The sequence below is a fragment of the Hylobates moloch genome, unplaced genomic scaffold (assembly GCF_009828535.3).
Source record: "Hylobates moloch isolate HMO894 unplaced genomic scaffold, HMol_V3 SCAFFOLD_2, whole genome shotgun sequence".
NCBI lineage: Eukaryota > Metazoa > Chordata > Mammalia > Primates > Hylobatidae > Hylobates > Hylobates moloch.
This window is the reverse complement of record NW_026652277.1, coordinates 15,333,299-15,347,020: the sequence shown is the minus strand read 5'-3', so window position 1 is coordinate 15,347,020 and position 13,722 is coordinate 15,333,299. Positions and strand designations below refer to the sequence as shown.

The following is a 13,722-nucleotide window of genomic DNA, read 5'->3' as shown; positions in this document are numbered from 1 at the left end:
ATATCTTTATTTTCTACAAAAATCTGAGTTTTTAGATCGTCTTTTTTTTTTTTTGAGACAGAGTCTGTCACCCAGGCTAGAGTGCAGTGGCGCGATTTCAACTCACTGCTCACCGCAACCTCCACCTCCCAGGTTCAAGCAATTCTCTGCCTCAGCCTCCCGAGTAGCTGGGATTACAGGTGCCTGCCACTACGCCGGGCTAATTTTTTTATTTTTAGTAGAGACGGGGTTTTACCTTGTTAGCCAGGATGGTCTCGATCTCCTGACCTCACAATCCGCCCACCTCGGCCTCCCAAAGTGCTGGCATTACAGGTGTGAGCCACCGTGCCAGGCCCTGGAGGCTCTTAATAAATATTTGTTGGATGGATAAAAGGCAACAAATAATTGTCATTGCAGTAGTACTACAGAATTTTCATGGAAAACATTATAAGCCCTTTAGAGTTTTGATACTGCTCTTTGAGTATACTAAACTCTATTTCTGAGCCCTTCTTCTGTACTTAAAAAAGAAATGTCTCTATGGCCAAGCCCAGTGGCTCGTGCCTTTAATCCCAACACTTCGGGAGGCTGAGGTGGGGTGATCACTTGAGGCCAGGAATTCCAGACCATCCTGGGCAACAAAGCAAGGACCTATTGCTCAAAAAAATAAAATAATATATATGTTATATATATATTAGCCAGACATGGTGGTGTGCACCTGTAGTCCCAGCTCCTAGGGAAGTTGAGGCAGGAGGATCACTTGAGTCCAGGAGTGTGGGGCTGCAGTGAGCCATGATCCCACCACTCTACTCCAGCTTGGGTGACAGAGTGAGGTCCCGTCTCTAAAATGAATAAATGAAGAATTAAATACATATACACATAAAATATGTTTTATGTCTGCTTTTAGACATTGCCATCGGCGTGCCTTTTGCAGGCAAGGATCAAAGAGGCAAAGTGCTCATTTATAATGGGAACAAAGATGGCTTAAACACCAAGCCTTCCCAAGTTCTGCAAGGAGTGTGGGCCTCACACGCTGTCCCTTCTGGATTTGGCTTTACTTTAAGAGGAGATTCAGACATAGACAAGAATGATTACCCAGGTAAGGTTTTCTTTCTTTTCCCACATGAGAGTTTACGTCCTGAAAAGAGTCCGTTTTCTGGAAAATGCATCATGCAAAGGCAGTTTTCTTCTACAGATGAGGCTGAAGCTTAAGTGTGCCACAGGCTTTTTTAATGTATGATTCCAGAGCGACTTTCATGAGAATTTGAAGAAAGACAAACACACATTTCCTTCTCCTGTCAAGAGACAATGATAGAAATGCAAAATGGCTTAAAAATCTGCATTGTACATAAAACTTGTCAACTTCACAACCCAAGTTTTCATTTGAAACTCAATACCGCAGCTTGCACTGACAGACAGCTTCCATCCTTTCTGGAGCAAATTATTTTAACCCCTTTGAGCTCATAGCTCCTATTATAGTATGAACCTCAACATTTCTGTCATGAAGCTCATGTTTTTAAAGCATAAATATTTTCCAGCTTGGCCCATCATGGTAGCTCATGCCTGTAATCTCAGTATTTAGGAGGCCAAGGTGGGTGGATCAGCTGAGGTCAGGAGTTTGAGACCAGCCTGGCCAACATGGTAAAACCCCATCTCTACTAATAATACAAAAATTAGCTGGGCATGGTGGTGCATGCCCGTAGTCCCAGTTATCGAGAGGCTGAGACACGAGAATCACTTGAACCCAGGGAGGGGGTGAAGGTTGCAGTGAGCCGAGATCGCGCCACCACACTCCAGCCTGGGCGACAGAGTGAGACTGTGTCTCAAAAAATATAATATATGTATCTCTTCCAGCCATATTTTGTGGTTTTCCAAAGATAGACTGAACATTTTAAAGTGGAGAAAAAAAGAACTGGTTCATGATAGGAACCATAAACTATTCTTGATTTACCTAATTCATATTGAAGGCACATGGAAAGCCATGAGGTACAGATAATTTATGTTTTCTACATGCTATATGAAGATATTGATTTGTCTTAAAAGATTATTTCACTGTCCAGGTTTTTTAGCAGAGAACATCAGACTTCTTGGTTTTATGGTTTGATTTTCACTTTTATGTTTAAGATGGTTTCAATAAGTACTTAGAAGTCATTAATAGTTAAATGACAGATTCAACTACTTATGAAAACCTTGTCTCTTTCCACCAGCCCCTCCCCTAATTGGGAATTTTCCATATGTAGAGCTATTTTTTGGTTTGGGGCAGCATCCAGTAAGCTGACTGCCTAAATATACATCATTACTTTCAGGCCTTTGGCTTTCTTCTCTCCTCTGGGGTTAGACAAAAAGGATACCGTAACACATTCTTATAAATTTGCCATAAACCTTTTATGACACTAATGGAGACATCATAGTGGGCTCAAAGTGGGTTTGGTATTATATTGTAAACTAATGCTTCCTACCTGTGGCAATTTCAAGAACATCTAGTTAAATTTATTTTCTTAGGTTACATTATGCTAATCAATGGTGGTTAGTTGTTATTACTGGAGGGAGGTTTGTATACATAATATATCCAAATTTAAAATAATTCAAAAATCTAGGTCCCTTATTTAATTCCTACCCCAAAAGTGTCAGGGTGATTAATGCAATTCAACTCCTGGGTTGCATTTTAGGTAAACAATTAGAAAGTTATTGCTCTAATGGTAGTCATAGGTTTCCTTCCCACCCTTAGTATCAGGGAAATTGACAGAAAGGCTGTGCCTTCGATGAGGCAAAGTAAATAGAGGATGTATCCATCACATAGGCAGCCCTTCGACTTCCTTCGACGGCTAAACATGTCCCAAATGAGAGCCAGGAAGGAGAGTGGCATGAGTCAACTTTTCTCCCCAGGAATACTCCCTTCAGGGAGAAAAAAATTTAAAAGCAGCAGGAAAGGAAAAGGAAGCTAAAGCCTGTGCAATGTTAGTAATTGATTACCTCTTTTTTTCTTTTTCTTTTTTTTCTGAGATGGAGTCTCACTCTGTCCTCAGGCTGGAGTGCAGTGGCACGATCTCGGCTCATTGCAACCTCCACCCTCCTGGGTTCAAGCAGTCCTCCTGCCTCAGCCTCCCAAGTAGCTGGCACTACAGGCAAGCACCACCACACTCAGCTCATTTTTGTAGTTTTAGTAGAGATGGGGTTTTACCATGTTGGCCAAGATGGTCTCAATCTCTTGACCTCGTGATCTGCCCACCTCAGCCTCCCAAAGTGCTGGGATTACAGGCGTGAGCCACCACACCCAGCCGATTACCTCTTAATAATGTCTTTTTCTTCCCTTAATCAGAAATATGCACTTGAGGCCATGTGCTAGTCAACAACTTTGCTGAGTCTGATGCAAATTATAATAATCAGACATGTCAGCACAGTGCGTCTTGTCTCTGAAGTAAATATTCTTTACTAAGGCAGGCCCATCAATGCTGCTTGGTTGAATTTATGCCTCAAGACAGTCTTGAGGCTTTCAGAGTTCATCCATGCATCTTAGTAGACCTGGGTTCTAGCCCCAGTTCTGTCTCTCAAATAGGAATATGGATGTCTTGTGATTCATGATTCTATAACATTTTTCCCTGATCCTCATCCTCCAGCAAAAAGAATGCCACTCAGAGAAGCCTTTTTAACTTCATAGCAAGATCCTAGGACCCACAGAGAAGAAACTGCCTTATAGGCAGGTGACTAGATTCTCTTACTACAGTTGATTGAAAGCTGCAGGCAAAATTCAGGAATCAGGCATGGAACTTTCTGCATTTTTCTAGAAATGAATTCCATTTAGCTTTCAAAGCCTCCACTTCCACCATGGTAGAAAATGATAATCTTGCAATCACTTCTAGGTTTAGACTTGGTCTTATTTAAGTAAGTATTTATTCAGATTCAAGTCCCCTTAGCCAGCCGTGGTGGCATGCACCTGTAGTCCCAGCTACGCAGGCAGCTGAAGCAGGAGAACTGCTTGAACCCAGGAGGCGGAGGTTGCAGTGAGCCGATATCGTGCCACTGCACTCCAGCCTGGGCAACAGAGCAAGACTCCATCTCAAAAATAAGACTCTTTTTCTCCGCCCTGTGCAGCCACCCTCCCAACGAATGGAATAGAAAGGAGTTTACCTGTTGTCCAGCGATTAGGAAGAGATATCTGGCTCACACCCATCATCTGCTATTATTGGCTTTGGAGTAAAGGGTAGCTCAGTCCCTTGTGGTCTTTGGGGCATTGCTCAAGCTTCTGTGGCTCATTCCATTGTCTGTGTAGTGACCTCTGCTCAAAAGTTCCCTGTGTCCTGGGCCCTCTTCGTCCTCTGTTAGCCTCTTTCAGTCCCCTTTTAGCAAATGCTTCTGAGCCACTGCTAGGACTCAGACACGCATGGGTTGGGTATTCAGGTTCCTGTGATTGCCCTCAGGCTTATCTACCTAGATTTTCCTTAGCTGTTGCCAATTTCCAACCAGGCATCTCATTGCTCCAGCCCCTGATCGAGCTGCAGTCTTGTGATGTTTTGCCTGGGAAGTAACAAAAGCCCTCTTTCCCCTAAAGGTAGTTGGATGGCATGCTTTCTAAACCCTATAGTTCAGTCGATAAATGCTATGTTCTAGGCCTCCATGACTTGTTTTGTGATTTTCCAAACCAGTGCTTTTTAGAACTTAAAAAGATAAACAATTTCTTTCACTCTGGGGTCCTGCTGTTTCAAATCAAAAGCACTTTGCCTTTCAAATTATGAAGTAAATACACCTGAGAGCGTTAACGTCAACATACTCCAAAATGACCCTGGGTGGTACACATACCCCAATGTGGCTGGGAAATCTGAGCTACAGAATCTGGGAGTGGCCAGCCCAGAGATCCATTCCTTGTCTATGAGGAAGACCTGATGCCCAGGTCGGTCCCGTGGAACACGGGCCATAGAGGGGATTGAGGCCCTTTGTTTTTGGATTACATGAAGGTTGCCAGGTGAAGGTTGTCAGTGGGAGAGTACTAAGTGAAGATGCTTTATAAACTGCATGCCTTTTGCAAGTGGTTGCAGTTCTCTTGCCCAGCCCTCTACCCCTGGGCTCTCTGCCCTGTACGTGGGCCCTCAATGAAACCTCGTGTCTCACTTGCCGGTTCTATTTTTCAGCCTCTTGAACATGCCGCCATCCCCACTGGAGTTGATAGGGGTTTGCTACAAGATAGACTACTGTGCCTTCTGAGTTTCACAATCTATTCAACAAATTGACTTCCTCCATCTGAAATCTATCTCATCATCCTTTATAAACAGGGGTTCGAAACGTTAGCTGCATATTAAAATCACGTGCAAAGCTTTAAAAACTGAATGCTCAGGCCACCCTCCAAACCGATTAAATTAGCCTCTCCAGGTTGGAGAACAGACTATAGTGACATGTTTAAGTGACCCTGGTGATTCTGGTGTGCAGCACTTTGGGAATGAGTCCTCTAGAGCAGTGTTTCCCTGCTGAGTGTGCAAACAGATCACCTGGGGGTGTTTATCAATTGCAGATCCTGATGCAGAGATCAAGCGGGTGGGGCGAGATTCCTCACTTAAGGTGCGGCCCTTACTGCTGGCCTTCACACCACACCATGCCATGAGTTGTAGAGTGCTGAGCTTTTCCACTGTGGCTCTGAGACTCAGTGTGCACGCATGTTATCTGTGGGGCTTGTTAATAAAGGCTGAATGCACAGCACCCCTTCAGATACTGTGATGACTGACTCTGAGATGGGGCTGAGAGATCTGTGCTTTTACCCAGCACCCTCCTTTGAGCAAAACCACGCTAGAATCTTGGCAGCTCACTTCCGGGTCTACAGAAGTCAGATGCGCCTTTTCTCTTTTGCCAAGAACCAGTTTGCCAAGCCCTGGCGTTTCATTTATTCTTTACAAGGGTATCAAACCCACCAGCCACTCTTTTCCCCAACATTGCCTCTGTGTGGTTCCTGCCGTGGTGATGCTTGGACACACCCCACTCAGGAAGGGGCAGGGGCAACTTTTTCTTTTTTTAAGAGGTAGGATCTTGTGCTGTCACCCAGGCTGGAGTGCAGTGGCACAAATCATAGCTCACTGCAGCCTCAAATTCTTGGGCTCTAGTGATCCTCTTACCTCAGCCTCCTAAGTGGCTGGGACCACAGAAGCATGCCACCATACCTGGCTAATTTTTTGATTTTTTTGTAGAGACAGGGTCTCACTATGCTGCCCAGGCTGGTTTCAAACTCCTGGCCTCAAGCGATCCTCGCACTTCAGCCTCCCAAGAAGTTGGGATTACAGACATGAGCCACTGTGCCCAGGATCCTTTTAAAATTTACTCACAGACATACAGACGTTCAGCTTCCCTGTTTCAAATTCTCCATTCTAAGTAGATCAGAAACAAAATTCCAAAATTTGTCACTTCACCTGGTTACCTGCAGAGTTTATGAGAAAACAAATGCAAAGACAAACATTTAAAATGCTAAATGGAAACAAGTCAAACTACTTGGCGTGATTAGGGAATGGAACACCCCTGAGAAGCCACACTTACCAACAGCAATGCTTGCTGATGGGGTTATGCTGGGGTTGGTTTTGCCATTCTTGAGATAAACAGTTTCTCCTCATTTCAGGTGCCAAAATGCTTAGCAGCTCTGTCTAAAAGCGTTGGCAGTGTTGGCTTCCCCTGGTTTTCACTGTCTGATGTAAACTCTTTTCTGTGCAGCCTATTAAGAAATCTACCTTTAATAATGGCAGGGCATACACATTGCCCCATTCATAGATAGTAGCAAACACTCTTACGTATTCTTAACACAACCTGGCTGCCTTTCACAGAGGAGGGCTGACTGTGATGTTTTATGTGTACTTTTTGTGCATTATAGCTGTTTCATTTTCCAAACTGACTCAAAATAAATTAACACAGCACCTCAAATAACCAAAAACACAGACATATAAAAGGTGGTTTGGTTTGTATTTATTCGTTGTCACACGATCTGTTCTGCACGCTACAGATGTTCTGTGTATAATCAGGACTAGTTTTCTTGTCTTTGGAGGAAGGAATGTTAGCAAAGTGCAGGCATAGAGTCTGTTATGTTGGTAATGTTTTTGCAATTATACTAATTATTAGTGCTAATAATTAAGAGCCCAAAGCATGCCAGCCACTGCATAGAAGGTAAATACAGTCCATATTGTAGAATATTATTGTGGAATCTCTCTCATTCACAGATACATACACTCAAACATCTATGTATGTATTTTTTATATGTACTATATATGTATGTACACAGAGTTTATACGGTAAGATTGGATGACACCTCACTTCTTTTTGGAAAACATCAAACCAATTTAAAAAACCTATTTTAAAGTTAGGCGATGGGCACGGTAGCTCATGCCTGTAATCCCAATACTTTGGGGGGCCAGGGCAGGTGGATAGCTTGAGCCCAGGAGTTTGAAACCAGCCTAGGAAACGTGGCGAAACTCTTTCTCTACTAAAAACACAAAAAGTTGGCCAGGCATGCTGGAGTATACCTGCAGTCCCAGCTACTTGGGAGGCTGAGGTGGGAGAATCACCTAAGCCTGGGAAGCCTAGGCTATAGCGAGCTAAGATCTCACCACTGCACTCCAGCCTGGGCAATGGGAGACAGACCCTGTCTCAAAAAAAAAAAAAAAAAAAAAAAAAAAAAAAAAAAAAAGTTAGAGTCTGTGAGAACAGGGGAAGGAAAATGGGATTCCCTGAGTTCAGATTCCCATTGAACACTGATTAATGTAACACTCGAACAGTGATTTACTTTCAGCTTTTCTTTCTTTATCTGGTATGGTGGGGCTCATAATACCTACTTCACTGGGTTGTGTGTGCATGCACTTTCTAGGGTGGGAGAGGATTTTTACAAAATGCTGTCCAATGGCTCAGAATAGAAAAGGAAATCACTTTGCTGATCATGAACAGAATATGAGCTACTTTACCTGACAGTCATGTGGGGCCACATACGATTTTGAAAAACTGCATTCTAGGATGGTGGAGAGGGACAGCCTCTGTTTAAAATCTGATTTAGAGACAGAGTCTCACTCTGTTACACAGGCTGGAGTGCAGCATCACAATTTCGGATCACTGCAACCTCTGCCTCCCAGGTTCAAGGGATTCTCCTGCCTCGGCCTCCCAAGTAGCTGGGATTACGGGCGTGTGCCACCAGGCCCAGCTAATTTTTGTATGTTTCATAGAGATGGGGTTTCACCATGTTGGCCAGGCTGGTCTCGAACTGCTGACCTCAAGTGATCCACCCGCCTTGACCTTCCAAAGTGCTGGGATTACAGATGTGAGCCACCGTGGCCGACCTCTTTCATTTTTCACTATTGTACCTTACTGGTTACCAGAAAAGGAACACGCTGCTCCCTTGCTGCCTCTTAGCCATTTAAAAATATTTAAATTCATCTAAATTCGGCCTGAAGTATGGTGATGACAGTGGAAATTGAAAGGAAGGAACTAACACAACAGTGTAAATGAAAAATAGACAAGGCTTGGTAACAATTAGCAGTGATGGAAGGGAAAGGAGGTGGCAGGAGGTAAGGAAGAGGTGGGTGTAAAAGATGACTCAGATTTGAATGCGGTGTACCCAAGAAAAGGATGGTCTCATGGACAGATTGGGAGATTTTGTTATAGAATATACAGATTTGATTGCAGAAATAATGTGTGGAATGATTTTCCTAACATCTACCTCAACCACCCAATACATTTTTAGGCTTTTTACAACAAATATTCTCACTGGCACACACACTACATAGAGTCGTAAGTATTTTCATTCCTGCCATCAAAATTCATTTTCTGATTCAAAATGTAGATGTGTTCAGGGGTCTACATTGGGGTTCACTGGCAAAGTAGGATTGACCAGAGGAGTATCTTGCATAGATTAATTGAGTGAAAACATTTTAGAGGAGAAACAGCTGTGATAGTCAGGAATCCTGAAATCCAGTGATCTACTCTAATCCCATTAAACGTGATTGTATAACAACGCCATCTGTTAAACACATAGCCCAGGCATTGGAAGGTGGAGGAGGGGAGGTACAGATTTTGTTGAGGAGCAGAAATCCTACAGGCAAGAAAAACTGGAGGAAAACATGGGCAGAGGGCCAAGACTATCATTGTCTCATCCAGGCCCCTAATATATGATTATATCATGAAGCCATTTCAGACAATTACACTCAATGAAATAAAATAACCCATTAGCTTTTCAGTGAGTGCTCTGTGTGTGTGTGTGTGTGTGTGTGTGTGTGTGTAGTATAAGCAAACAAGTAACACAGAACCTGCACATGGAGGGAGGCTTTATCCAAAGGGAATAATGCATTTTAATTAAACTTTGAGCTCCTAGAAATTGTTAATTTGAAGTTTAGTTGAACTAGGTTCAAATATTGTAGTCAAAGTCTATTTTTACTTCTCAAACTGCTACTCAAGTTTTGTGTGAAAAGCAAAACATTACATTCTTATTGACTAAGATATTCGTAGTTTCATGATAAACACATTAGAAATTAGAATATTAAATTTTGGGGTAAAAATATATCATGCATGTAGACTAAATTGAAGTAATTCAACTGGGAGAGCTCTTGGACTTGAATTGAGGAGTGTTGTCAAGTAGAAATGAAAATGAGTGGAAAGTGAAAGGGCCTGAGTTCTAGAACCACTTCTCCCATGTGTGATTTTAGTAACTCCACCTCTCTGGGTCTTGCCTTCCTCATCCAGAAGTGACAAAGGTGCATGGACTGCTCCTCCCAGGGTCTTTTTAATTCTACACTTGTCTGATACTATCATCCCAGATCTAGATTTCCTGCCTTTACACAGTGCTCTGTAATATTGGGTAGATTATTAAGGATCTATCTTTAAAAAGATTTAGTGAAGGCCAGGCGCAGTGGCTTACCCCTGTAATCCCAACACTTTTGGAGGCGGGCGGATCACAAAGTCAGGAGATCGAGACCATCCTGGCCAACATGGTGAAACCCCGTCTCTACTAAAAATACAAAAATTATCTGGGTATGGTGGCATATGCCTGTAGTCCCAGCTACTCATGAGACTGAGGCAGGAGAATCTCTTGAACCTGGGAAGCGGAGGTTGCAGTGAACTGAGATTGCACCACTGCACTCCAGCCTGGCGACAGAGCAAGACTCCGTCTCCAAAAAAAAAAAAAGAGAGAGAGAAAGAAAAAATTTAAAAGAAAAAAGTTGTATAAGACTTTTTCTCAATGTTTTCTTGGAAATACTTTGATGCACAGAAAAGTTGCAAAAAAAAAAAAAGTAGACCCTTATAAACTCTTCCCCCAGCTCCCCCTAATGATAAACATCTTATATAAACATAGTACAATGAACTATTAATGAATCAATGGACCTATTCGAAATTCTATCGAATTTCACCATTTGTCCCTCTACAGTTCTTTTTTCTAGTCCCATGATTCAATCTGGGATCCCACGTTGCATTTAGTTATATTTCCTTACTCTCTTCCAATCTGTGACCAATGATGCTGATGGTAGAATATGTGCTGATTATATGATATTCAAGAGATTGTTATCCATATACCCAACTAGTATGTGTTGAGTGCCTTCCATGTGCCTTGCACTATTCTGGATGTTGAGGATACAGCACTGAATTAAACAAAGATCCCGCTCTCACAGGCCTGAATTAAATCAAATTCTAGCTCTAACACCGGCTGGATGTGTAACCTCGCCAAGTTAATCAACTTTCTGGAGTCTCAGTTTTCTCAGTGGTAAAACAGGTATAATAATACCTAATAATATCTTTTTCCTTTGAAGCTGGGTTTTGGAGATTAAGCTAGATAATATGTATAAAGCAGTGAATGCTGTGAATAGCATCTAGTAATAGCCACTAAATATTAGTTATAAATGACATATTGTTACTATACGGGCATAATGCATGCCTTTAAGGAGCAATGTAATCGTGGAAATAAAACATCCAACAATGAACTGTAATGTAAGCAGCAGATGAGAAGAGCTTTAAGAAGGTAAAAAATAAACAGTTAAAAAGAGAGAGTGCTTCTTGCTAAGGTGATAAGAGAAAGTTTCCTGAGGGAGATAAGTAGGATCCTGAGATAGGTATGACTGTGAGTGGTTATATGGAGAAGGCGTCTCAGAAGGGGAACACGGCATGAGCAAAGTCAAGTATGTTCTTGCCACAATCAAAAAAAGCCAGACTTCGCAGAACAGGGAGCACTGAATCAGAGAACAGAAGGACTAGATGAGAAAACTGCAGAAGGCCATATGTATTCAATGTCTTTTGATCATCATCTGACCCAGATAATTTCCTACTTTTGACAAGCCTTTGTATTATCAAGGGATACGACATTGTGAGTTAATGATTTGACTTAGTGATATATGAGTGAGGGGGGATAAAACGGGATCCACACATTTCTAGGACTATATAATATAGGTAGAATTTAAAAGGAATTTGGTGGCTGGGCATGGTGGCTCGTGCCTGTAATCTTAGCACTTTGGAAGGCCAAGGTGGGCAGATCACCTGAGATCAGAAGTTCAAGACCCCTCTGGCAAACATGGTAAAACCCTGTCTCTACTAAAAATACAAAAATTAGCCGGGTGTGGAGGCGTGCACCTGTCATCCCAGCTACTCTGGAAATTGCTTGAACCTGAGAGGTGGAGGTTGCAGTGAGCTGAGAATGTGCGCCACTGTGCTCCAGCCTCCGTGACAGAGCAAGAATTCACCTTAAATAAATAAATAAATAAATGCAATTTGGCATAAATAATTAATGTTGACTTTCAGTTTTATGTAATGAAAATGTTGCCTAGTTTGTCTTTGTTGGTATGTACTGCAGAATTTTTTAACCATAACTTCTTGTATTTTTTTGATCATGCTAAAAAGGAAATTCTATATATAAGTTAAAGGAAATGCTTCCTAGTTTTTTTCAAAAAGGCAATTTTGGAAGTGAATTGGTCCAAAATGATGGACGCGTACATGGAGAGAGGTAAAAGTGAAAGGTGGATTGGGGACCAGCCCCGAATAGCATGTTAAATAATTAGTTATTAGGAAAGTAATGGAAAAAGATATATGCTCTGTATTCCAAAGTGGTGCTTTAAGGACCTCATTCCTTAGCAATGAGCAGAATGAGTAATAATGAAAAAGAAACATGAAATCAAAAGACATTAAACTATCCCAGGGGAGGATAATGAGATGAACCACATGATGTAGCAGTAAGGCCAGGGCGGCTGGAGGTGTCTGGAGATTAAGAGTCTAAAGAATGAGGACCAGCAGTGATTGTCCAGCCTCCCATCCTTCATAAGACAGCCTGGGAGCTGCTGGGCACACGTCTGAAGAGATCCCACTGCCTCTATATCGTTAACCTTGAAATCTGCCTTTATATTCAGAGGTGTGTTAAAAAATGGTTAACAACCAGCTCCCCAGGGAGAAAAAAGAAAAGCCCAGATTTGTACCATTACCAATTTCTGTGTTATAAATATCCTCACCATGATTGATTTCAAGCTATAGTGACCTTGGCGTGATAAGAGTTCTACAATTGCTATCTGCATCACTGAATGAACCTGAAATACCGACCTGCTTCTGCCCAGTCACTTACAAATACACTAATCTCCTGTTTGTGGGATGTCTTTCCAGGAAGGAATTACTATTTTCAGAAATTCACAGATCCAGGTTGAGAATGACTGTTGTCTACACTCACAGCTGCATTTATGAAAAGACCAAAACAAAGATTAGCTATAGTCATTTTCAAGTCCAATAACATAATATGACTTTTTTCCAGCTTTAGATTAAGATATGAAAATGTAGGAACTGTCATCTCTCTCAAACAGATATTTCCATTTTGCTTAGTGTGTTGTGAAAACCTGTGAGTACCTCCATCTGCCTTATTTCTGATTCCCCTTTGAAGAGGCAACCCTATTGAAAAAGTGGACCTTATCGACACAGCTATGTCAATGACCTTAAACGTGAAGCCAGGACTCCCTCACACACCTGAACTCCATCCCTCCCCATGCTTGAATCAGGTTCTCAGATAAAGCTTTTCACTAGTAATAAATCCTTCTTATTTCACAAATAATATATCTTTCAGAATCCAGATTCTGTCCCAAAGCAGGTTTAAATCATATCCCACTCATAGGTAGTAAATATAGCAAACTTCCCTCACCAGATACAAGAGATCTAACTATATGGCTATTAGATTTTATATGCCACAAATCACTTGTCAGTTTAAGTTTGAACTAACTTCCTTCCAAAAAATCAGAGACTGGGTTCCTTCTGAAACCCAGTGAATACGATAGGATATTATTTATACTTGATCTTGCTTATAAAGATACAGTTAATAGAAATTTGCTGCTTAGCCATGGCTTTTTTTTGTGGGGAGACGGGGCTGGAAGTCCAATGCACTATCAATTGTGCCACAGAGCCTGCTTGGCCATGGCTTTTTTTTTTTTTTTAAATTAAGTTCTGGGATACATGTGCAGAACATGCAGGTTTTTTACATAGGTATACCCGTGCCATGGTAGTTTGCTGCACCCATCAACCCGTCATCTACATTAAGTATTTCTCCTTATGCTATCCCTTCCCTAGCCTCCCACCCCCCGACGGAACCCAGTGTGTGATGTTCCCCTCCCTGTGTCCATGTGTCCTCATTGTTCAACTCCCACTTATGAGTGAGAACATGTGATGTTTGGTTTTCTGTTCCTGTGTTAGTTTGCTGAGAATGATGACTTCCAGCTTCATCCATGTCCCTGCAAACGACATGAACTCATCCTTTTTTATGGCTGCATAGTATTCCATGGTGTA

General features: G+C 42.0%; 1 protein-coding gene across 1 annotated transcript in view; it reads left to right on the top strand.

Annotated features, from left to right (window-relative positions):
* The window catches only part of ITGA8 (integrin subunit alpha 8), a 204,543-nt gene that overhangs the window by 74,528 nt on the left and 116,293 nt on the right, over positions 1 to 13,722 (top strand). The window contains exon 13 of the mRNA XM_032163020.2: positions 884 to 1,075. Within this exon, the coding sequence (XP_032018911.1) occupies positions 884 to 1,075 (192 nt within the window). The remainder of the gene's footprint in view (positions 1 to 883; positions 1,076 to 13,722) is intronic.